Source organism: Triticum urartu, chromosome 6A, assembly GCF_056163025.1.
Source record: "Triticum urartu cultivar PI428250 chromosome 6A, HENAU_Tu73, whole genome shotgun sequence".
Lineage (NCBI taxonomy): Eukaryota > Viridiplantae > Streptophyta > Magnoliopsida > Poales > Poaceae > Triticum > Triticum urartu.
This window is the reverse complement of record NC_141878.1, coordinates 454,644,165-454,669,885: the sequence shown is the minus strand read 5'-3', so window position 1 is coordinate 454,669,885 and position 25,721 is coordinate 454,644,165. Positions and strand designations below refer to the sequence as shown.

The window sequence follows — 25,721 nt, the reverse complement described above, 5'->3', positions numbered from 1 at the left end:
CTATAAAATTTCAGCAAGAAAAAACAGATCGGTCAAGGATGCGATCGTAGGGGAATCATGGCTCTTGGACCTGGCAAAGGGACTATCTGAACACATGAATCATGAACTGATTAAATTGGCAACACTGCTGGATGAGGTTGAATTATGCCAAGGTCAGCAGGACACGATTACATGGCTATTCTCAGCAGATGGCAATTACTCAGCCCGGTCCGCATACGCACTTCAATTTGAGGGGTCGTTATCTCTAGACGGCTTCGAGCTGATCTGGTCTGCCTGGGCCCCTGGGAAGTGCAGGTTTTTCATTTGGACTGCCATCCTAGGTAAAATTTTGACGGCCGATGCGCTTCTCCGTCGCGGCTGGGAGAACAACTACTTTTGCCCACTTTGCGAGCGAAGTCTGGAGACACTGTTTCACCTCCTAGTTGAATGCCCATGGGTTAGTGATATTTGGAACTCCATTTCCTCGCTTGCCAGGCTCCCGTCTCTCAATCCGGCCACCTGGAAGAGATGCACTACCATCAAGGAGTGGATGTCCATATGTTATTCTGAAGCACCGACGATGATGAAGAAAGGTGTCGTTGATCCACTTGGTCTCCTGGGAAGTTTGGCGTGAACGGAATCGACGCTTATTCCAGAATGAGACGATGCCTAAGAGGGCCCTAGTGTGCAAGATTTCAGAGGAAATCCGATTGTGGAATATGGCCGGTGCCGGTATCCCTTTTGATCCGGGCTGAGTAGTTTGTGTACCTTTTTTCCTTTCTTTACTTTTGCACCTAGTTCCCCTGTTTATGGTGCTTGCCCCTCTTGGGTTGTTCCTGTACGACTGTTTTTTTCTCCCCTGATCAATGAATTTGGCAATCTAATGCCAACATTCAAAAAAGTACCTTAATAGATAGACGAGCCATATCCCGAGGAGATTCCCTGAAATTCTCTCACAAAGCTTCCCGTCGACACTCGTTGTGCCAGGTAGCAAGGTAGCGCTCGCCCGACCCCCTGCGTGGGTCAGCCCAGCTATGCGAGTGTGCAGCTAGCTTCTCAAGTGCACGTGTCCGGTCGCCCTTTGTGCTTGACCTGGTCGATTGTTAACCGTTAACCATTGACTTTTGCAAAAAAACATTGATTTGTTTTTGTTAAATTTTTAAAAGGTTCATAGTTTCAAAAGAAGTCATGAATCCAAAAAAAGTTCATTGATTTTGAAAAAATAAGAGGTGTGCTACACGTCGGCCAGCGGATCTTTTTAAAAGATCTGCCGCCTCGCGAGCCATCCGATTAAGTGACATGAGCCCTCAATCCCTCTTCTCTAATTTCCTGAAACAATGCTTTTGTTGCAAAACTAATACTTGTCTAATTTTTTGCAACAAGACCTTTGTTGCAAAATCCTTTTTTTTCTAATTTCCTGCAACAAGTCCTTTGTTGCAAAACATATTCTTCTCTAGTTTTCTGCAACAAAACTTTTGTTGCAAAAATTGCAGATCTTTGTTATGAAACTTTTTTTAACTAGAACAATGCCCGTGCGTTGCAACGGGATATAAATATTCTAGTATGCTAGCTTGTGATTTACCTGTCAATAATAATGTGATTGTGTAAATAAATGTTCATCAAATTCTGACCGTGAATTACCTTATATTTTGATTAGAAGTTTGGTAGGTAAATTAAAGTAGAATTGGTTCAGAAGGTAAGTAAATTAAGGTGATTGATTATCATATACATGGAAGGTTGGATGAAGGGATGATGAGAAGAACATATACATGGAAGGTTGGACGAAGGAGTGGTGAGAAGAAAGGTGAAATGGAACCTTACATTTTAAGTAGTAGAGTTTCCTGCAACAAGTCGTTTGTTGCAAAACCCATTCTTCTCTAATTTCCTGCAACAAAACTCTTGTTGCAAAAATTGCAAACACATATTTTTCACAAAAGTTGCAACAACTCTGCGGCCACATCACGCACTAACACGCGGTCGCTGTTTCGCAACAACGTTGTTCTTGTAGAAACTTGCAATGAACGTGGACGTACATCGTCGTGATGTGGCTGCTGCTAGCTCCAGTGGTGCCAGAATGGCGGTGAGGTTGATGGTACTCCACGCCAGCGTGGCGGATCTCGCCGGATCCATTGATCTGGTCGCTGGGAGGCGTTTGGCGGCAGAGATCCAGCATGGATGCGTTCATGACGATGACCTGCGACGGCGCTCGATGACAACGACCGACAAGCGGCGAAGCTTACCGACAGCGGTGTTCGGCTATGACGACCTCTGTCGGGATGGTGGACGAATCTCGACGAGGGATCCACGACGAGCGGTGGTCGGGCTGCAGAAGTTGGTCCCTCTCACACCAGTGCGCCCGGCGAACGGATCTCGACGAGGGATCCATGAAGACCTGACCTCCAGCTTGCTCGCCGGCGGCAGGGACGCTGGCCTGTCAGGTGTGTGCGGCAGTCGGCGCCTCGGCCTAATCTATAGCGGGGGAAGAAGATAATGCGAGCGAGAGAGAGGAAAGCATGGCTGGGCGTTGTTTCAGGATCGGGAGACGTGTAAGGGCCCACAAGGCACGTGTCGATCGTGCAAGGCGGTGGACAAAACTGCGGATCCGTCGGGCAATGGCAATCATTTCCCAAGAAATATTGACGAACTAAAAAGTTCATGGATTTGAAAAAAAAAACTATCATAGATTTGAATTTTTTTCATCATTTGAAAAAATGATGCGGATTGGAAAATGGTCATGAATTGAAAAAAAGTCTATGGATCTAAAAAAAAGCTCACAAATTTGAAAGAAGTTTACTGATTTGAAAACATGTTCATGGATTTGAGAAAAGTTCACAAACTTGAAAAAATTAACCTATCTGAAAAATGTTTGCGGATTTGAAAAATATTCAGGAATTGAAGATCACATATTTGAATTGAAAGCAATGAGTTTAAAAATATTCATGAATTTTGAAATAAAAATGGAAAAAAATAAAATTAGAAAATAAAAACAAAAACAAAAAAGTTGGACTAAAAGTGGGCTAGAAACGGGGGACAGAAAAATATATCCAACCGGAAGCCTGTGGAATCTTCCCAAAACCAGTTGGCAGCTTCACAGGAAATGATCTGTGGATGGGATGACTCACAAAATCTAGCGAAGAGAATAGGGTATGCGCCTTGTATCGTTCTTCCATTAACGATGCTATAGGCGCCAAATAGGAGATGTCATTGTTTCCTAATGAGCGGCCGACGTTGATATACCACCATCTGGGGACCTCCTATGCACCGCTCGCCGCGTCCAACAGCAGTCGGGTGCATAGGTGCGACCCGACTGCGCCGACTGTAGCAACGTACGGTGGAGTCCTGTTATCCCGCTGCAATGCAGCATGTTTCAGATATTTCTTGAAAAAGTTGAACAAAATTTTAAAATTCCAGACATTTTTTAAGAACGTCCTCAATTTGGAAAACATGATGAAATTGAAATTTCAATAAATGTGTTCAAATAGCAAACAAAATTTGAAATTCTAAACATATTTTTGAAGATTTTTGTGACACTTTTGAACAAAAAATATGATTTTGAACATTGATTGGGAAAAGAGAACAAATTCTCAATTTTTGAATTTTAAAATCATCTATTTTGGAAAATAAGAACAAAATTTTGAAAATCCAAAACAGTTTTTGAAAAAAGCAAACAAATGTTGAAATCATGACTTTTTCTGAATATTTTGAAAAACAATGCAAAAAGTGAACAAAATTTTGAAATCCTAATTTTCCAAAAGACGAACATTTTTAGAATAACATGACAAAATTTTGAAATTTCCGAACATTTTTTGAAGATTTTGCACGTTTTTGAGAAAAAGATGAAGAAAATCAAAAATTCGAAAAAAATTCAGCAAAAAATTGAGAAATTTGTATTTACTTAAAAAATGTGCAATCATTGAAAAAAGAAACAGAAAAACTAAAAAAATATAAACCAAAAATTTCAGCAAAAACTCAAAAAGAAACCAAACAAAAAAAGACACGGTTTAAGAACCTTCTACAGGGTTACCAAAAATGGTAGAAAGAACGTAAAATGCAGTAAATAGGTTTTGGACGCTGATAACTTCCACATTATGGTGAGAGCAACACCCGCTCACACGTCGTATAACACACATATTGCGCCGCGTCACCGTATGCATGCATATGGGAAACTTTTTGGATTTTTATTTTTTAAAATTTTTTATCTCTTAAATGAAAATTTTGATTGAAGATCCGTTTTCATCATTAAATTCATCACGGCGAGATCTTCGAAACTAAATCTCATATCAATATGTTTTGAAAAAAATTTGGTTAAAAGTCGCCATGTTTATTGCACAAGAATTGTCATGGTGTTTGCACTGAAGTTGTCATGATATGTTTCGACTATTTTTTCCTCTATCTTTAAAAGTAAATTTTGACATATTATAAAACGGGAATTAAGAAACTAGACTTCCCATGAATTATAAGCTAAAATTGCCATGGTGAATTACTTAAATTTGCCATGATACATGCACTTAAATTTGTCATGGTTCATACAAAAATAATTTGTGTTGTCAAAGTACTGGAATTGCCATGATCTATAAACTAAATTTGTCATTATCGATTACTAAAAATTGCCATGATCCATGCATTAAATTTACCATGCTTAATTACTAAAAATTGCCATGGTCAATTAATAAAATTTGCCATAAAAAGTAGTTAAAAATACAATGGTGGCTTTAAATCTACAAGAAAAAAATAGATAAAACATGTCATGGCAACTTTAGTGTAAATACTATGGCAACTACAGTGTAAACATCATGGTAACTTTTGGCCCAATTTTTTTTCGTTAAAACATATTAACATGGGATCTAGTTTTGAAGATCTCATCGAGACGAATTCAATGGTGAAAACAGATTTTTAATTGTATTTTCTAATTAAAAGATAAAATATTTTTAAGCCGGAACCAAAAAAATTCCTGCTGATGTCATCTGTTTTGACGAAGCTCCTGTTTTGACGTGCCAAAATGGATGATAATGGAAGCGTTTGGGTCATGTTGCTTTGTGCTATACGTGTGGGTGTTAACATTTCCGTAGATTTTTCAAGAGCAACTACGCCACCTCGTCACTTTATGAATACATACTTCATGTTATATATTTGTATGTATAGGAAATGCCCTGTATGTTTTCCATGTTTTTTAATTTTCATTTTTTCGTTTCATGTTTCTTCTTTCTTTTCTTAAATTCGTGATCTTTTCTCCAATAAATAGTTTTTTAATTGATGAAAATTTTCCAATTTGAATGAACACTTTTCAAATTTGATTAACTTTTTCCAAAATCAACGAACATTTTTAACTTTTTGGCAAACGTTTTTTGGAAAATTGATATTTTTTTCAAATTTGATGATTTTTTTAAATTGAACTTTTTTCAAATCTTATTAGCCTTTCTCAAATCTTATTAGCCTTTCTCAAAATTAATGAACTTTTTTCTAGATTTGTGAACTTTTTTTCAAATCCTATGAACTTTTTGTAATATTGATGAGTATTTTTTAAAATGAATAAACTTTTTTTAGAATCGATGATTTTTTACAAAACTGATGAACTCCTTTTTAAGTTCGATGAACTTTTTTCAGAATTGAGGAGTTTTTTTCAAATTCAATAAACCTTTTCTAGAATCAAGGCGTTTCTTTTTCCAAATTCGATGAACCTTTTCAAAATTATAAACATTTTTTATTTGTCAAAATTTTCAATTTTGCAATTTTTTACATTTATATTTTTCATTTTTTAAAATTCAATGGAGGTGAAACAACACTCTTTTTTTTCTATAAACAGGTGAAAACAACGCTCGAGCAAGCGACCAGGCGTGGCGATCGATAAAGCGATCAAGCGCTCGCCACATGGGCCGGCCCACGAGCAGACGGTTGTGAGCGCCAGCTAGAGGAGCTGGCGCGTGCAGCGCTGCATAGGATCTCCCCTTGCGGGAGCCCCACAGGGGTCACTTCGGTGGGTTGAGAGCGCGTCAAGTGACGCGCCTAGCCTCTGTCACATATTGCATGCTGGGCGCCTCCTCGGGATATTTTTTAAACGTTTTCGGCTTTTAGATGATTTTTTCGTCTGTTTTTTTCTAAGTTTTGGGGATTTTTGCGTGATTTCCACGAGAAACACAAATGTGTCTCGCAGAAATGAAAAAATGTTGGGTTTTTTTTCTTTCGTGAAAAATACATTTTGCTTCTCATGAAGGTATAGATTTTCCTATGTGAGAAGCACAGCTGTGCCTCTCGGCAAAGAAAAAAATGCTTTAATAACATATGTGTCTTTTGTGGAGGCACAAATTTTGCTTCCGCGGGGAGCACTATTGTGTCTATCCAAAAAAACAAGTTTTTTTCTTTCACAAGTCGCAAATTTGTGCTTCTGATGGAGGCACATATTTGCTTCCGCTAGAAGCAGAGTTATGTCTCTGAAAAAGGGAAGAAATACGTTTTTTTTTACATCAGAAGCACATATTTACTTCTTCTGTAGGTACAGATTTACTTTCACGAGAAAATATATAGTGCTTTCTACTTGGAATTTAACTTCCGGTTGCCCTCACCACACTCATGGCCTTGTGCTAAGCGAGCACATCATGAAGTGAGAAACTAACCTCACCAAACCCTTTTGTTACACCTCAAAAAGAAACCTTTTATTTTTTCTACTCGCTTTTCTGTTATTTTGCAATATATTTTTGTTTTGAAAATAAATAATCCTGTAATTTAGTAACCATGTTGTGATACTTTTAAATTCCACGCATGTTTTAGAAAAAGTTCGCATATTTGAAAAAATATTCATGAATTTAACAATATGTTCATGTAATTTGAAAATGTGTTCATATATTTTAAAATTGTTCACATGTTTTTAGAAACATTCAATCATTTTTAGAAATTATTCATATAATTTATAAAAATGTTCACACACTTTCTAGAAATTATCATATCATTTCATGATAAATCATGCATTTTTTTACAATGCTCACGCAAATTTAATAAATGATATTTTACTTATTTTTAAAATCACACATTTTAAGTAAAAATGTAACTTAGAAAATCTTCACATATTTCCAATAGGTGTTCGTGCATTTTGTAAAAAAAAACATACATTCTTAAAAAATCGTGTACTTTTTGGAAAATGTTCATGCATATTTGAAAAGTTTTGCTATTTTTAAATGTTCATGCAAATTTTATTAAATACTATAATCTATAAAAGGAAAAGAAAAGGTAAAAGTAAAAGTAAAAATGTTTAAAAAAACTTGGAGACCCATGTAAAGAACCGTGTTACGCGTTAAAAACCATACATGTGTTAAGATTGTTTTTTTAGAAGATCATGTGTTAAGGTTGCTAGACCACGGACCATGCCACGTGTGACGCGAGCAAGTGTGCGCTATTTGCCGTTGTGAAAAAATGCGGCAAATGAAATTTGTGATTAGCCACGAATAACTGGTTATGAGTTGGAAGGACACAACTTCCTTGACACATCGCAAGGTGCCATTGGGCCACTGGCATGTGTGACGCAAAAGTGGTACGTCAGAGAATCCTTTTCAAGTTGGAAGCACTCTGCCAATGTTTGTCGACCATGGAACTTAGGGTTCTGCCAAATTGCTTGTAGCTTCAACGATTCTCATGTCATGACCTTTTTTTTTATATTGCGAGAATGCAAGCCTTGGCCGTTTTCGCTAGTTGAAGTTGCTTTGATCACTTGACACCTCTATCACCATACCTGGAAAACCGTCGTGGAGACCATTTTTTGACCAATTGACACGTTTGAAATCTCTTGTTGATACGGGGCAAGAAGCGTCCCAAAACAATGGATTTCAAAAACTAATCATCACTTGATAGCAAAAAAGAAAAGTAATCATCTACTACCACGGGTAGAAGCGACTCTAGCATAGTCGTCATATTTGTGCCCTGTGAGGATATGAAGACAGCGAAGGAAACATACAGATATAGATAGATAAAAAAGGCCGTCTTCATATTTTTGTTATATAGGTTTTGCTTGTCATTGACTACAACGATCCTTTCACTGTAATAGAAAATTCACGATATATTTGATTCAATTCAACTTCATCTCTAATGATTTGGCTGAAAAATTAGTCGCATTGCGACTTGGATCGATAGAGCATCTAATACTTTGCTATACTATCAACTGATTAGCTAATAATTACGGCGATGGTTGGATTCGCCAGCTGGGCCTAGTTGCACGACAGGGTAAGCGGGGATGCGGCAATGCGGGACTGAACGCTCCGAATATGGTTCGACCCGATCGTCCCAGAACAGCCATGCTTCCGTGGCGGCGGCATTACATGCCTCAATCCCCCGAAAGATGGCCTCCACGCGGTCGCCCCATGTCGGCCATGCTTCTTCACTGGCAAGGGCGAGCGCACGGTCCTAAGTTTGCCGCTAAGTTTCCACCTCGACTCTCACGAGCTTGACAAGGCCCACTTGCATATGCCCCCAGAAGGGGTCCAAGGCATTGGCGTGACGTTTTTAGAAATATGTTTGAAGAGGAAGAGATGAAATGGATGTGGGTTGAAGGGATTTTTGGAGACACTAAAGAGGGCGATGGGAGAGAGAGAGGAGGCAGCGACAACCTAACCTTTTATAGGCTGATGGGGCCGCCAACCCTCCATTAAAAAAGCAGTTAAGGAGGCCATTGACGGCAAACGACCATCAAGTGGCACGCTTCCTGATGGAAAACACGGCTGCACTCACACGCTTGCTGATTGCTCACATGACATCTCTCCGGCCGCTTAGACACAAGTCGTGAGATGATGTCGCGTTAGGGTTATCTGACAGGCCGGCCATGGGAATCCGATGAAGCAAACATGACAACAATGGCCAGGTGCCCGTCGGTGATGGTGTGCGAGAGGCCGGGTTGTTTCAAATCTCTCGCGTGAAGGAAGAAGGACAAAGCTAAAACTTGCTTCCCTTGTAGACGATTGGGTATAGAACGAGCTTCATATAAACCTCCCAGCCATCAAGTATGAAGACTACAAGGTCGTTTACGGAGCGAGCTTCATAAATTATGACGGTCCACATCCATATAGCGACTCTGCCAAAATATCATAGTATTCGCCAAAAATCATCATATTAACACGATCGAGGCCGAGCTTTTCTCGACCCACAAGGTTCACCCATAGCCATGAGGTTGGGTCCATCGGGACGGAGTGGCATGTCACAAACTCACATGGTTGTCCGCACGCATTGTAGTGTTGATCCAGCGCGCGGCAGCTCTCCGTGGACACGTGCCGGGCGGGGCTGGCCGGACCGCACCTCCCCTCTATCGGATGGGTGCCGAGCGTGCGGTTTTCCCCCCCACCGTGCCTCCGTTCCCCACCCCAGCTTGCCCTCTCCTCCGCCGTCTCTTCCTCCTCCCCTCCTCTCCTCTCCTCTTCACTCTGTGGAGCCTAGGCTCTTCGCACGGCGCACGCATACGCACCTCACACCAAAACCACCGCTAATTCTCACCCTCCCCATCTCCTCGATTCGATCCGCCCCTCCAAAACCCCAAATTCAGCCGCACAGCACAAATCAATTCCCCATCGCCCCCGTGCCGCGAGCAAACCCTCGAAATTTTGCTGCCTCCGATCGATCCCGTGGCCGGGTAGGGTTTGGGCGGTGGCGGCGGGCTGGGCCGGTGCTGCGCGTGCTCGTGAGGATCGGTACGGGTGTTTGCGAGCTTGGTCTCCACCGCATGCGGCGGATTGGAGGCGGGGCGGCCAGTTAGGGTTAGAACCATGGGGAGCACCGGCGAACCCGATCGGAAGCGGCGGCTCTCTGGCTCCTTTGCGCAGGGTGTTGATGCGGTGCCTCCTGCCAAGCGCCCAGCGCTTCCGCCTTCCTCCGACGACAAGAAGGTATACGCCTCACTCCAAGCCTCTCTAGTAGTCCTCTATTGTCAAGGTATAGGCTACTGTGTGGAGACTTGTTACTCAATTGTATTTCGATCGTGTATCAGGTAGCCCAGGTCCACGAATTTGCTAGGGTAATACATGAATCGATAGGAGATTCTGAAATCTCACTAGCAGCCATTTTACCTCGCAAAAAGACTCATTTTACGTGGGGCTACATCTCCGTTGAAGCCGGCTTTGGCAACCCAGTTACGCCTTGCATGCGCGTCGTACTATAACGGTTGGCATGCCCAAACTTTTTCCGCCGTGATTTTACCTCACTGCAAAGTTTGGTGCACAACATCTCTTCTTACCTTAGCTAGACCCAAATGGTCTTGCTGAAATTGTTCACAATATTGGTCGAATGCCCGTGCATTGCCATGGTACAACAAATTTAGACACAGAAATATTGATTACAATATCATGGATTATAACTGTGTTGTGATCCATATCATCCTGTTCTTGCAAGGTGAACATATATATCATCATGATTTATCTAAAAAGGGTATCCGGTGCTTTCGGCCAAATCTCGCATGACTCGAGGGACATTGACGTCACATTCGTTGTTCCTCTTCATCAGCGTACCAACACACACTTCCCTTGGTCTTAGCCCTCATGTGCGTGCATTGTACACTATTTTTTTGAAGAGCTCACATCTATGGTAAGCGTGTATGCCCATCGCAACGAGCTCTTGCCCAGCAAGGCAAAATCAGTCACTTTGCTCAAAGTTGATCTTTGGTGACACACTTTCTGCAACGGTCTCTGTAGTATGAGAAACTTGCTTGAAAGTAAAATATGACAAAAAAGAGCTTCTCTGATGAAAATGAACCGCCAGTATCACAGTTCATTTCTTGTAATAAAGGCTACAGTCGTGGAAGGTTCATCGTGTGGCCGTGTGGGTGTTGTGCCCAGTCTTGCCATAGCCTCTACCAAAATATAAGACGTTTTTTATATTTTGATACGGAGGGAGTAGTTGTAGATAGAAATCATTTGTCTTACACTACTTGTTAGTAAATCCTATGATTTGGGATAAGCTCAGGCTAGTATAAGCCTTGACGAATATTGTTGGAACAGCAATTGTTTACACATCGCGCATATATGTTTTGAGTACACAACTGTAGGTACAAAACATGTTATTCTTCCATATATTTAAAAAGAAGTAAAATATAGTTCCCTTCCACGTAGTTCTTCAGGAAGCTAGAGTCCACTCCACCATGGATTATGAATCCAAGGACTAGTCAAGACTAGTCTATAGACTAGTCTAGGAGTCTCAACTCCACGGCCGACTACACTTCAGTGTCGACTAGTCTATGAGTTGCAACTTCAGTGTCGACTAGTGTCAATTAGTCACGCTTAGTCTATGAGTCTCAACCTCGGAACGACTCGTCGACTCGTAAACCCTGCACTCCACGCACTAACAATGTAAAAGCAAAACATGGATCGTAACAGAATGAGCCGTCTTGATCCATGTTTTGCTATCTTGGGCTATGTTTTTAAAGCGTCCCTAAGGCGACGCCTAGGCGTCGAAGCGCTCCCCCTCCGCTTTGGAAAATCGACCGCTTTGGGCGCCTAGGCGTCCAAAGCGCCCGCCTAGGCGCCAAAGCGCCCCCCCCTCCCTAAGGCGGTAAGGCGTCGCCTTAAAAACATAGATCTTGGGCAAGGTCAGCATTAGCCCATCATTGAGATATTTGGCCAACCAAAAGAGAGGACTAGCCAGGCGGTGATTTCACTATTTTATCCAGATTGATTGTGGCAATTGAATAGGTTCTGAGCTTGGTCGTTGGCCATGGCATTAGTACGAGCTGGCTCGATCGATCGGTTTCTGGCTGCTGGAGCCGAGGGAAGGAGCGCTGGAGCGGGTGAGAGCGGAGGTGTGCGATCCCAAGGTTGGACACGTGGCGCCATCTCGCATTGGGTATGCAGGGCACGAGTCGTGGAGACGGTCTCTGCCGAATTTCCGTTCCAAACCAGTGCGTTTCAGCGGAGAGGTGGAAAGCGAAAAGGACAGAGTGGGTTGTGGATGGACAGCACGGTGATGGGACAATTGCAGCCAAAGCGGTACGGTAATTTTAATTTTCAGAACGCCGAGGGACGGTGATTGGCGAGAAGCGGCTGGATTGGTGAGCGGTAGGGAGATTGGGCAACAAAAGGAAGTCGACGGGATACCTTGCGAGCGAGTTTTAAATATTTTATTCGCACTATGTGCTGATGGCAAGGAGAGGACATAAGGGGAGGCTGTGTCGTAAGGTCCCCATTTTTTTTGTTATGAATGCAGTTTTCTATTTTAGGTTCAATAGGTCCCACATGTAAGGGCGCATGAGGGTGGGTGAACTCATCAACTTAAAACTTTAGAAGTAGAATAGATGGAGAATGTTAGATATACACCTCGTTTGAAGTCTCTAGGTAGGCCGCTATAGTTCACGGCAGGAAGGTACACACCGCATTTCAAGCTGTTAAGTAGTTCACTCTTGCTGGCTGGTTTGTAAAGGCTTGCTACTTTAAGCTTATTTGGATCCTGTATTAGGTAGCTGGGGTCAACGACATTACTAGGTTACTTTGTGAATCGCAGGAGCTTCTCAGATCGCAACATAAATTATTTTACCTTGGGCATATCCGGTTTTACCGGATTCGCCAGCCTGCTTGCATTATGGGTTTACCTTGGGCATTGCATGGGAAACCTACTGACATATGCATGAACGGTTGGCAAATCTGCATTTGTCCACCACTGCGAAGTGTACCGTACAACTTTACTTGTTGACTCCTTTAGTTAGGCCTAAAAAGCCTTGCTGAAATTGTCCATGACATGGTTGGTGTTAGATAGGAAAAGCTGTCTCACTATGAGAGCAAATATAGTATCCATTTAGAGAGATGATTAAGGATACAATAATCGATACTTCTGCAAAACAATTGTCGGATTTTTAATATAGCCTCATTTGGTATGTTGTGGAATGATGTTTAGGCCACTGTGCATATAGATGTAGAAACGGATATACATCATTGATACACTTGTATTATTTGCCATACTGCTCTCTTCTGGATTTTGTTCTTGCACTGTTCATTACAGCAGTATTGTCAAGCCATGATCATAAATTGGATTTTGTTCCTTGTATTTAAACAAAGAAATCCACGCTGCTTTCATCTCGAATGTTCCTTCTTTTGGCTTTTCTACACTGTAATTTCCATTACTTATTTTCTATATATAGTGTTAATTATAACTTCGTTCTTGGTTGGCAGCTTGATTTTGCTGTAATTAAATACAGAAACCAAAAGCTTTCAGAACAGCTAGAAGTCCATAAGTCTGAGTACCATGCCCTCGAGGGTAAATTTGATGATCTCAAACAGAAACAGAAGTCTCACCATGAGATCCAAGATCTTGTTAACAAGTCATGGCAGCATGTAAGCTAAAACCTTACCTTGTTGTAACTGCAAAAACTACAAGTCTTCCTTTTGTTTACTGTAAATGTTATACTTGAACAGCTTGTGAGAGATTTGAAGGCTATCTCTGTTTGCAAAAGTGGATCCCAAAATTCTTCCTGCAGTGCAGTTCCTAGCAACGAGTCTACGGGTATGTCTTTGTTCTTGCCTGAATTAATTTGATTGTCGGCTAATAATAATTTGTTTCCTCATGCATAAAAATTTGTAATGGAAGCAGTACATGCATCTAACCCTTCCTTCTTAGGATTTGCAAGTTTTTCTTGGGAGGGGAATTTGTAATGGAAGCATTTCATCGTATTTGATTTATGTCGATTGTTGTGGAATATTCTAAACTTGGATGTCCCAAAAATTACAGATTTAGTTTCTAACTTTCTATTCAGATGGTGCATGCATCCGGAAAGACAAGGACTTCCTTAGCAGGCTCGTTGAGACAGGTGCCACAGAAAGTTCTGGTTGCCATTTGGAAAACCACGTACACTCGTCAACTACTGATGTGCTGCAGAATATCTTGTTCTCATCAAATGATTCATGGCATGCAAACGAGAAGTTACCGTTAGATCACTTTACTGCATTACCCGAAGATGGTTTGTTCTTCACATTTCCTTGGTAATAATTTATTATTAATTACAGCTGAAGGACTGCCAAATTTCTTACCCCTTTGGTAACATTTCCTTGTTTTGCTTCACTGCAGAGCGCATTAAGGAACTGCGAAGTACTGCTAGTGAGATATCACTAGAGCTTAATGATGCTGTACGAGCACTTGGTGATCTCCACTTGAAGCACAGACAGCTGACAGAGAAGCACCATGAAGAGAGATATTTAAATGCTCGAAGCAAAGCTGAACAGAAACGCCTTAAAGGTATCTTGCTTAAACACGAGATGATTTACATACGTGGATACATACGACAGTTTGTTAGTGTCTTACTATATCTATATTATTTTGACACCTTCGATACCTGCCAATATACCCTTCTGATATGCATGACACACGCCTTGTAGTTGAGGGTATCTTCTTGCTTAAACATGAGATGCTTTACATACATGGATGCACATGACACTTAAATCACATTGGATATGTCACCACATCACCCTTTCCCCCAAATCTACCATTGCCTAGCCGTCTACTCTCCCAAAATCCATTCCCACTGCCTTCCCTCTGTGTGTTGCAACCACCATAACCTTCTTCGCCCATCTGCTGCTCTTGCCTCACGTAGTTGCTACTGCTTCCTACCTCTGGTCAGACATTGACAATAGCGAGGTTGATAGAGGATGAGGATAGATAATAGACTGAAGAGAGTTGGAGAGAGATCAGGAGGAATGGAGAGAGGCCAGTGCTGGATTGGGACAAGAAAGGCAACTGGAAAACAGATCTGGATATGTGTGAGAGGCAAAGCCGGGGGTTCCCTCACAACACTGCATGTTGTACTCGGCCAGGATGAGATATGCTGGCTAGGTAGGAATGTTTCTTCTCCTCCACTAACCTGTCTGTACTTACTCCCTCCGGTTGGGTTTATAAGTCGGGCATGGGTTTTTAGGTCTTCAGTTTAACTAGCAAAATGTGTATTATATAAAATATCGATTTAGATTCGTCATTAAATGAAGTTTCTTACTTATAATTTTTGTGGCATATTAGACATGTTTTATTAGTCAAATCGAACACCTAAAAACCCATGTCTGACTTATAAACCCAACCAGAGGGAGTACGCACAATAATATATCGGTGATCCTTGTTTTTGTGGATTACTGGATCACCTAGCCACACAATGTCCCTTCCACTGATTAGACGAGATTTAACTATTTAGGCAATGTTTGCACAGTATATATGTGCCTATGATGCTGTGTGCAACTAATATTAAGGATCACCATGTTAACTTTACTGAGATGTTTGTTAACTTTTCAAGTGGAGTTGGCAAGTGCTGCTGCTGAGTTGGAAGAAAGCAACCACAAATTGGCAGTTCTCAAAGCACAGGGAGACACGACACATGGAACTCCAATCTTATTTCCAACTTTAGGAAATAAAAGCTTCCCTCAGGATAATGTCAGAGACAAACAAAAGGAATTGCAGGATCTAGGGGCTTCTCACAAGGAGTTTACGGTAAAATATTAAATACTTGTTTTAAACTTCCAGTGTTGCCTATGTTTGCTCTTACCCTAAAGTTGTTGCTTGCTCTATTGTTTGGATCAGGGTCTGATTTCACAACGCCTGGCGGAAATAAGGAGACTTCATGAAGAGAGAATTGAAATTTTGAACAAGTTGGCTACTTTTCAGGTTTGCACACTGATTGTTTAGGTGCCATACAAGTGAAGTAATGCTGTTCTACATTTTTTGAGTGTCTTTCCAGAGTTGATTCATAATAGTATTTTCCACCCGTGCTTCGCTGCAGCTTTTTTGGATGATGTTTGCTTTCCTATCAAGTACCAACATTAGCGAAAGTAATCCTAGATTATTTCTAGTCTCCAGAGGGTGGCATACAGATGTGCCGTTCAAAAATAGATGTTTTTTTTGCATAACATGTATGGTTTTGAAATTCCATCCTCTCAACTAAAAGATGTCTGATCAAAGCACCTTTTAATTGTTTAAGAATCTGAGGTTAGCATTTTGGCTACAATTTCGATGTTGACATGGCTTATTTGAGATTCCACCTTGGAGTCAATCTTAGAGTAAAGGAAGATGTGTTCAATAAAATATTCTTGCATATCTTACATTTGCAATTTATGGACAGAACATTTTGACGGATTTGAAGAGCATTTCTTCTTCAAAAGCTTTCCAAGTTCTGAAGGATCAACTCCAGAAGTCACAAGCAGAGTTGGACCACTGCCGGACACTATTAGAGAAATTACAGGTGGTTACTGCTCGTATAATTTACTTTTCATGTATCAAAGAGCCTCAGCTATTTATTTTATGTTTGACTCGGCTTCTACTTGCCTTTTCAGGTTAATAAGGATAAATTGATATGGCAAGAAAGGGAAATTAATGTAAAAGTTGATCTGTCTGGAATTCCTCATAGGGTATCTCTCAATTGTGAGTCAACCCTTGCAGTTTTAGATCAGAATCTACGGAAAGTAGTTGATGAAAAGAATATGCTTGCACTGAAACTTGAAGAATCTTCGAGAGAACCTGGTATGATGATTCTTGTTTGACTTTGCTAATAGTGTTGAGTTATTCTCTTCTGGCCATATCGGAATCTAAATAAGTAAAAACTTACTATTTTCAGGTCGGAACCAAACCATATCAGAATTTAAAGCGCTGGTGTCATCACTGCCAGAAGAAATGGGCGCTATGCAAACTGAACTATCTAAGTACAAGGATGATGCTTCAGAATTGCATTCTTTACGAGCTGAAGTTCGCTCCATTTCTGATATTCTGGCTAGAAATGTAAATTTCTTGATATGAGCTTGTTGAAGAAGTTAATGAGTGTTTTGTGACTATTTCAATTACGTTTAAGCTATTCGTTTTGTGCTTTACAGGAGCATGCCATCAATGAATCATTATGTAAATCCACTCGTGCTGGACCTGAAGCAAGGGATCTACGGTCCAGGGTACTCAATTAAAAAATTGCTGATTTAACTAGCTGCATTGTCTTAGCAGGCATCAGGAAATGGCTTGTTTTAGCTAGATTCTTTGATTTCCATTCATATTGTTTTTATGAATTCTTAAGCCACTGGATTCACATGATTTGTAGGTTCGCGAACTAAGGCAAACGAATTGCGAGTTAAAGCTCTTTGTGGAAATGTATAAGCGCGAATCTACTGATTCAAGGTAGTTTTATTACAGCAGAAACCTTTCATGAAACTACCTCTACAATTTATTGTGTTCCACTCTGCTTGTTCTCCTATTGCCCATTGATCAGATCATCCGAAATAATCTGTTGAGCTTTTAAACATTGTTTACTACCAAATTCATAAGTTCTACTATAACAAACTTTACCATTCTGATGTCCATACCTTATTGTTTTGTGACAGAGATGTGCTGGAGTCGAAAGATAGAGAATACTGTGAATGGGCTCGTGCCCATAGCCTCAAATCTTCTCTTGATGATAGTAGGCTAGAACAGCGTGTTAAGGCAGCCATCGAAGCTGAAGCAACGTCTCAGCAGAGACTAGCAAGTGGTGAAGCTCAGATTGCTGAATTAAGGGGGAAGATGGAGAGTGCCAGAAGGTAAGCCATCACATGTGTTGAAGTAGGCAGAAGCTGGAAACATTATCTATTTTACTGGTCAAAGTGGTGCTAACTCGTGAACTTTTCTGTGCATTACAGAGATATTGGTAGTTTATCTGAATTATTGAAATCAAAGCATGAAGAAGGTGAAGCGTACCTGTCAGAGATTGAGGTCTGTTTCATCTCTACATCTCTGTAAAATACAGATTATCAGTATTCTACAAATACTTATTTTTGACATTTCAGAGTATTGGGCAAGCATATGAAGATATACAAACACAAAATCAACAATTGCTACAGCAAATTATCGAGAGAGATGACCACAATACAAAGGTAATTCTATGGACTCATTTGCTATTCTTTGTTTGTGCTGATGTATCCTTGTTTTCAACATTAGTGTAACCTTAAAATCACCCACTTCTGTTCACAATAACTCTGATTTCACTTAAAGCTTGTTTGACTTCAGTTCCCATAACCTGCGGACATGCCAATAATAATTTAAATGTGCAACTAGAAGGTTTAGGTTACCACCATGATTTTATCCAGGTTTTCATGTTAGTAACGGTAGTTACGCCATGAGACCGTCCAGATCATTATAATCTCCTGGTAGCCTATTAACAAATAAGTGAGCTTGAGCATCATATTTTTATTTTGAGCATGGAGGACTGTTTATTTGTTGAAAGTTGAAACCAAAGACATTAGTATGAGACGTCATCAGATTTCTGTTTTCAGCATGGAGAATTAATCTCCCACTTAATTTGTTGAAACCAAAGACAGTAGACATTTACAGGAGTTCAACGTAGAAACACCAACACAAACAACTTCTGCTCTACGTGCCAGGTGATTTGCAACACAAATTAGCAGACTGCTAGCCCATGCTTATACGATCGCATATTTCGTTACATTGCAGTCTTTCAGGACACATAACCAAATATCAGCTTCAAGTTCCCTTGTGCCACTATCAACTTAGGCTTGATTCATGAGCACATGCTACCCTTTACAAGCTGAATTTTCATTCTTTGCCATAGGAAAAAGAATTCATACTATCTGGGCACATGGAGCCATTCTCGTTGGGCTTATGCCCTTCGCCCTGATCGGCATCATGTTGTGTTTGGTACGCAGTGCCATTTGCTCTGCCACCATGCTTGATTGAGCTTTGTTATGACCCACATGGCCACATTGTGCTCCACTACTGTGGGATAAAAATGAGTTTTTGCAAGTTAATTTGGTTGCTGTCAAACAGCAGGCCACTGAGCCAGGCACGGTTCACTGATAATCCTGCTTTTCATCTTCATTCCAGCTTAGGGTGTGCATCCGGTAAATCTGTTTTTTTTTGGGTAAAAAATGGTTTAGTGTTGTACTCCCTCCGTCCCAAAATAAGTGACTCGACTTTGTACTAACTTTGTACTAAAGCTAGTACAAAGTTGAGTCATTTATTTTGGGACGGAGGGAGTAGTTAATATGGTATTTATTAGGAATATGGATTTACTTTTGTATGCCTAAAAAACAAGTATCTGTTAGTAGATATTACCTCCGTCCCAAATTATTGTCTTAGATTTGTCTAGATACGGATGTATCTAACACTAAACATGTCTAGATACATCCATATCTAGACAAATCTAAGACAAGTAATTCGGGACATGGCCATTGCACTGAGCCGAGCACCACCTGTGAATCCAACGAGATGTCCACAGTGTCAAAGAGATGGTGCTTCTTGTTTGCTGGTGGGGAATAAGATGATTTTGTCACCTGCTGCTACAAGGCATGGACGAGGCATCCAAGACAGCACTACCGTGCATGGAGGAAACTGACTGGGAGTGCTTTGCTTCTGTTCCTAAGATGAGGCAAGCACTTGTGTTGCGCAATGCAGCAGTTTTCGATTCCATGCACGCCCAAGGTGACCAGATTGGTATCCTCAAAGTGCATTTGGATGTCATCCTCATTATGCCTTGGTCCTCTAGTGAGTGCCCCAAAGCTGGTGCCACATGCATGTGCGAGTGCCATGCACATAAAGTGGAAGCCACAACATGGATTTACACCCTCAATTCACATTTTTAGGGCAAAAAAAGGAGACCTTTGACCTCACATCGAGGAGGGGAGGTCATGGGACAAATGTTAGGAAGACAACAAACCGCTGGACTCGTTTCAATCTGCAGCAGCTGTGAGGGAGAAGATGTGCTAGGACGGCATCCAGAGCATTGCCATACTACTTGGCTCCGTTTTCTCCAGATCTGAACGTGTGTGTGTTGGGGGGAAGGCAGACAAGAAAGAGAAGGGGATAGAGGAAGAAGATGGGAGAAAAGAGGAGATGCAAAAAACTTACTAGTATATTGAATTATTCTTTGAGCCAATTCGGTGGCACCTAGACGATTCTAGGCCACTTTAGTGTCTCAGGGACACCTCACGGAAAAATGGAACCAAACTGTGGAAGTGGGTTTTGGCTAGACTGAGATAAATCTAGGTGGCTGGAGAAGTAAAAGGCGAGTTGTGGTGGTTGAATGAGATAAAGGCCGCAACTACAATGCATTTTGCTATTTCCTAATCTACGATGCTACATACTGAAGTTGTGTAGAAAACCTCAAATTAGTAATTTGTGTGCATATTTGGTTGATTAATCAGATTAGCATAACTGCACAAGAAAAATCAACCATGGTCATTCAAGAGTCATGTTTGTCTTTATTCCTTGGGGATGAAATTATAAGAATCTTTTTAAACAGCGACTATTGAAGCCTCTACATGTTACTGCAGATCTTTATGGAAGGCGTTAAGGTCAAACAGGCACAGGATACTTTGCATTTAGAGTTATGCAATCTGAACAGGAATTTACGGCAGGCAAAGGGTTTGATGGATCTGTACAAAGATAAAATCGCCCAGTTAGACGACAAGGTAAATTTAAACGCATAAATGTAGGGAGAACATTCTGTTTTAGCGAGTGCTTGACACACATGTTTTTCCTTGCCCATTTGCAGTTAAAAGTTTGGTCAGAGCAGACAGCGAGACTTTCGGAGGATGGACGGCGACATTCTGTTTCTTCAGGCAATGCTCAAAGAAAGCTGGCGGATGTATTGGGAGAGGCTCAACAATTGAGACAGTCCATGGATCAAGTACAATCCAATGTTGGGAGGAGTCGACTAGGAGTTGCTGGGCTTCTTGTAGAACTAGAGAAGGATAGGTAATTGTTTGCAGAGATTTATTTTTCCACACTCCATGTGATCTTCAGGTTTCTTGACGTCACAAGTGTAATGATGTTTTTCCAGGTTTAGTAAGAGGAGAACTGAGGACGATTTGGAATCGTTATCAAGGAAAGCTAGTTCTCTTAGAGCAAAGACAGAGGGATCGTCGGTGTTGGAAAAGGTTCATCAGGAGGTGAATGAGTACAGGGGAATATTGAAATGTGGTGTCTGTCGCGACCGACAGAAAGAGGTGAATACCGTTGCCTTCATTTCCTACAACCTTGGTCACCATATCGAATCTGAACTTGTTCTCCCATGTCGTTTAGGTCGTGATTACCAAGTGCTACCATCTTTTCTGCAACGACTGTATACAGAAGTTGCTCAGAAACCGCCAGCGAAGGTGCCCTTCCTGTGCATTAAGCTTTGGGGCTAATGATGTGAAGCCGATTTATATATGATGCAGCGGTGGCAGCTGTCGTGGGTCATCTAGGACAAGTGACTGAACGCCCCATGTTTGGGGTTCTTGGTGGCATGATCCTTCAGTCGGAAATTGTAGCTTAAATTTCTGCAAGGCGGACCCATAGCATACGTTAGGCTGCCGGCACAATGCCTGTGGCTTATGCTATGCAAGTGTGGCTTCCCGCTCCTTTGTAAAGTGTGGAATTTTCTTGTTGAAATAGCTGCTAGTCTTAGCTTGCATATACAATGTGTTATTTTGCTTGACATATCCAAGGATGAGGAGTTTGTGACTCCGAAAACATACCATAGGTTGTATTGACATATATGGATGGATTGTAGTTCCTTTTGTTGTAGGTGATGTTGAGTATGTAGCTTTTGGCCGTTCGTTTCAGCTTGTACTTTGTACATTTATTATCCTAGTGGGCTCTTTGCTGATAGTGATAATCTCCGGTGAAATGCTGTTTCTTAGTACTTCCTCTGTAAAGAAATATAAGAGCGTTTAGATATAAACGCTCTTATATTTCTTTACAGAGGGAGTACCAAGAATTGACAAGGATCCAGGTTTGCTGTAGCAGGCTTAGATGGGCATGTTGCATGACTATAATTCTGGTTTTTACTTTCTTAACATGCATGCTCCGTTTTCCTTTTTCTTTTTTCTGCAAGAAAACACTCTGGTTGTGTGCAAGAGGAGAGGGCATCGATGTTGGTACATCCATAGTGTGGAGACAGGTTGGTAAAGATGGCAGGGGCATCAACCTTTCTCCCTGTCTCTCATTTGTCATACGGGTACACTGGTAAGTTATGTTGCATTGATTGCAAGGATTGAAGGCTTGATATGCTCTGCTACATCATCTCACGGGACTCGGTTCTGTCGTGTGGTGTAGCTGGTTTCGACGGCGTCATGACTATGCACTTTGAAAGCATAACACTGCCTCATCTGTGTCGCTGCAGATTCCCAACAGTGCTTAAGCTCCTCGAGGCCACTGGATGCTGACCAATGGGCAACTTTAGATTCAGAGTAGACAGACCCCCCGTTCCTGCTCCGGACGGCCCACCGTACTCCCCCCGCGGTTTTCAAAGCCCTTGTCCACTGGTTTTACCACGGAAGAGCCGCCCCGCCGGCTCGCTTCAGTCGCCTGCGGCTGCATCACCCGGCCGGCCCATCGAGCTCAGGGCCAGTTCTTCTCGCAGCTTAAAAAATAAGCTGTCTTCTCTTCAGCTTTTTTTCATAAGCCGTCTTTCTGATACATTAAGACTTTTAAACTAGTTATGAAATAACTAATACCGATAGGAGCAATCTATCTATATCCTAATTAAAAGCTTAACTATGAGCGCACGGTTGGCGGTAGTCTAGCCAAACCATACCGTGGCGCCACGGGCGACCGCAGCGGTGCACGCATTGAGCACCGATCCGCCGGACGCCAAGGTTAGTTGGTAAACCATGCGAGTCGTACGTGACAAACTCGTTTCACTTAACAGTGACGCGGACAGTACATTGCCTTCCTTTCGGAGAATAATAATGCGGGCCACGCCGCTGCCGCTGCCGCCGGGCTCAACGAACGGGCGCACGAAATCTTTGGCCCCTCGAGACGGGACGACGGGGCCGGCCAGTGCGTCGGCACTCGATCGGGTCGCACTGTTGCTTTCGATCGTAATAAATACGAGCGCTACCGCCACGATTATTTGCCGGGTGGGCCATAGCCAGAGCCATTCCTGCGTGTATCCCGATAGATCTCACCTACGTGGAAGTGCACCGTACAACTTTTATTCAATTTGGCAGGCAGGGCGGCGAGTGAGGAGCCGGGTGACGTAGGCAATGAATGAGTGCTGGTGGTAATTGTTAGAATAAATCCGAAGCATATCGTTGATCATCCGAGGACTAAGCAATCACACGAGCACAACATCAAGATTTGTTAACGAGGTTCACCGACATAGCTACATCCCTGAGGCTTGACTACGGGCGTTCCTCTCCGTGACACCGTCACAATACCGCATACCGGCCACCCGGGCGTCGGCACACGCCGCCAGCTCCCCCTTGCACGCCTGAGTTTGGGTTTAGGGTTGCGTGAGGTCTAGCCTCCACATATCTCGTATATATATAAGACCAACAATACAAAGTTATGTTACAATATGACAGGTACAATACCGTTTCCAACACACCCCCTCAATCTGAACCACTACTACATACAAGGTTCAGATTGGACCGGAAACGTTCTAACATCTGTCGTGTGGCCGGTTTAGTAAATACATCAGCCAGTTGGTCATTAGTCGAGATAAACCTGACATCTAAAACACCAGAAGCAACGCGCTCACGCACAAAATGAAAATCTATCTCTATGTGCTTGGTTCTTGCGTGAAAGACTGGATTTGCCGTCAGGTATGTAGCCCCAAGATTATCACACCATAGAATGGCGGTACGCTGCTTGAAGACCCCAAGCTCCTTGAGTAAGATCTCCACCCAGATTGCTTCAGCTGCTCCATTAGCTAAAGCTTTATACTCTGCCTCCGTACTCGATCTAGAGACAGCTGGCTGTTTCTTGGAACTCCATGAAACAAGATTCGATCCCACGAATACAGCAAAGCCACTAGTGGAACGGCGGTCATCAATGCATCCAGCCCAATCAACATCCGTGAAAATACTGACACCAGTGGAAGGAGATTTACGAATCCTCAATCCCGTACTCAAAGTCCCTTTGACATAACGCAAGATACACTTGACAGCTTCCCAATGCTCATTAGTCGGCTGAGATAAATACTGGCAAACCTTGTTGACTGCAAAGGACAAGTCAGGGCGAGTGAGCGTTAAATACTGAAGTCCTCCAACAATGCTGCGATATCGAGTGGCATCCTCAACACCCAAGGGGGTGCCGACCTCACGAGCCAGATGCTCAGTGGCAGATAATGGTGTAGAGGTAGGCCTACAATTCTCCATACTCACACGATGAAGGAGATCAAGTGCATACTTTCTTTGAGTCAGTGTCATGCCCCCTGAATTGTAGGAAACTTCAAGCCCCAAGAAATACTGGAGAGGACCAAGATCCTTGATGGGAAAACTGTCGGAGAGGGATCTCACCAGACGATCAACTACAGCCGGAGTGGAGCCAGCAATGACAATATCATCAACGTACACAAGCATGTATATCTAGACGCCATGTGCAGCAAAGATGAATAGAGATGCGTCCGCCTTGGAAGGAACAAAACCAAGCTGAAGAAGTCGAGCACTGAGGCGAGCATACCACGCACGTGGCGACTGTTTGAGACCATAAAGAGCCCGTTGCAACTTGCACACATGTGAAGGAAACCGAACATCTTCAAAACCTGGTGGTTGTTGCATATAAACAGTCTCGGAAAGAAAGCCATGAAGAAATGCATTGCTGACATCAACTTGCCTCAAACTCCATCCTCGTGAAACAGCAAGCGAAAGAACCAGACGAATAGTAGTCGGTTTTACCACGGGACTGAAAGTATCACCATAGTCAAGACCTTGTTGTTGAGTAAAACCACGAGCAACGAGGCGAGCCTTGTGCTTGTCAACAGACCCATCAGCGTGTTGCTTCGTCTTGAACACCCATTTACTGCCAACAATGTTAACGCCAGGGGGTCGAGGAACCAAGACCCATGTGCCATTTTGACGAAGCGCGGCAAACTCAGCAGCCATAGCATCACGCCATGCCGGCTCACGGAGGGCATCACGATGGGACACCGGTGTCGCAAAGAAGGCACGGCGAAGGGGATTATACCGCACCGTCCCATCGGTAAACTCCTTCTCACGACGAGTAGCATCACGGGTACGAGTCACCATTGGATGAGGAGGGTCGACAGCCGGAGGCGGAGGCGAGGATGGCGATGGTGCTGAACTTGGCGACGGTGCACACGGGGAACTGGCCGCCACTCCAGGCGCTGGCGAGGCCGACTCGCGGGCTGGCGAGGATGGCTCATGGGCCGGCTCATGGGCCGACGAGGCACACGGGGAACTGGCCTCCGCTCCAGGCGCTGGCGAGGCCGACTCGCGGGCTGGCGAGGCTGACGCGCGGGCTGGCGAGGCGCAGATGGAGTCAGCCGCACGCGCCTGAGAAGCCAGGCCGCCATGCACGTCGATCTGCATGGCGTGTACGTCGACCGTGGCCGGGCGCTGGGCATCACTGGAGGGCGAATCCTGCACAGAAGAAACGCTGGCTAGGCCAGAAGGATTAGTAGCCAAGTAGGTTAAGTCATAATTACGCACATGTGCACTCGTAGCCGGTTCTGTGGATGGAAAAGAAATAGCCTCGTCAAGTGTAGACACATCGACAGTGACACCGGGAGTAGCAAACGGAAAAACAGACTCGTCAAAGATAACGTCACGCGAGATGTATATACGACCCATAGAGCGATCAAGACACTTGTACCCCTTATGCATAGGACTATAGCCCAGAAAAACACACATCTTGGATCGAAATTCTAGTTTGTGTGAGTTATACTTCCGCAAACTAGGCCAACAAGCACACCCAAAAGTACGAAGAAAAGAATAGTTGGGTGGAATTTTCAGAAGACGATGAATAGGAGTATCTTGTGCAAGCACGGGGGTGGGCATGCGGTTAATGAGGTAACACGCAGTCAGAAAAGCTTCATCCCAATAATGTAAAAG

The 25,721-nt window shown here is 42.7% G+C and overlaps 1 protein-coding gene across 2 annotated transcripts; it reads left to right on the top strand.

The window, feature by feature from the left end:
• The first annotated feature begins 9,287 nt into the window (after window positions 1-9,287).
• LOC125514031 (E3 ubiquitin-protein ligase BRE1-like 1) lies at window positions 9,288-21,505 on the top strand. 2 transcript variants are annotated; one of them, XM_048679276.2, is made up of 19 exons: window positions 9,288-9,836; window positions 13,104-13,265; window positions 13,347-13,434; window positions 13,685-13,888; window positions 13,996-14,163; window positions 15,206-15,399; window positions 15,490-15,573; window positions 16,028-16,147; window positions 16,239-16,425; window positions 16,520-16,680; window positions 16,773-16,844; window positions 16,988-17,064; window positions 17,268-17,462; window positions 17,562-17,634; window positions 17,709-17,795; window positions 20,211-20,348; window positions 20,432-20,634; window positions 20,720-20,885; window positions 20,962-21,505. In XM_048679276.2, the coding sequence occupies exons 1-19, from the start codon at window positions 9,717-9,719 to the stop codon at window positions 21,091-21,093; spliced, it is 2,631 nt and encodes an 876-aa protein (XP_048535233.2). In that variant the 5' UTR covers window positions 9,288-9,716; the 3' UTR covers window positions 21,094-21,505. The 2 variants fall into 2 exon arrangements, with proteins under 2 accessions (XP_048535233.2, XP_048535235.2); XM_048679278.2 differs by lacking the exons at window positions 9,288-9,836; window positions 13,104-13,265; window positions 13,347-13,434 and having other exon boundaries at window positions 13,685-13,910.
• Window positions 21,506-25,721: the final 4,216 nt, after the last annotated feature.

What these genes read in the sequence shown, in the direction of transcription:
- LOC125514031 (XM_048679276.2), top strand. Translation starts at nt 9,717, where the DNA reads ATGGGGAGCACCGGCGAACCCGATCGGAAGCGGCGGCTCTCTGGCTCC. An exon ending in ACAAGTTGGCTACTTTTCAG is followed by an intron (nt 15,574 to 16,027) that starts GTTTGCACACTG and finishes ATTTATGGACAG; the next exon opens with AACATTTTGACGGATTTGAA. An exon ending in AGAATCTTCGAGAGAACCTG is followed by an intron (nt 16,426 to 16,519) that starts GTATGATGATTC and finishes TACTATTTTCAG; the next exon opens with GTCGGAACCAAACCATATCA.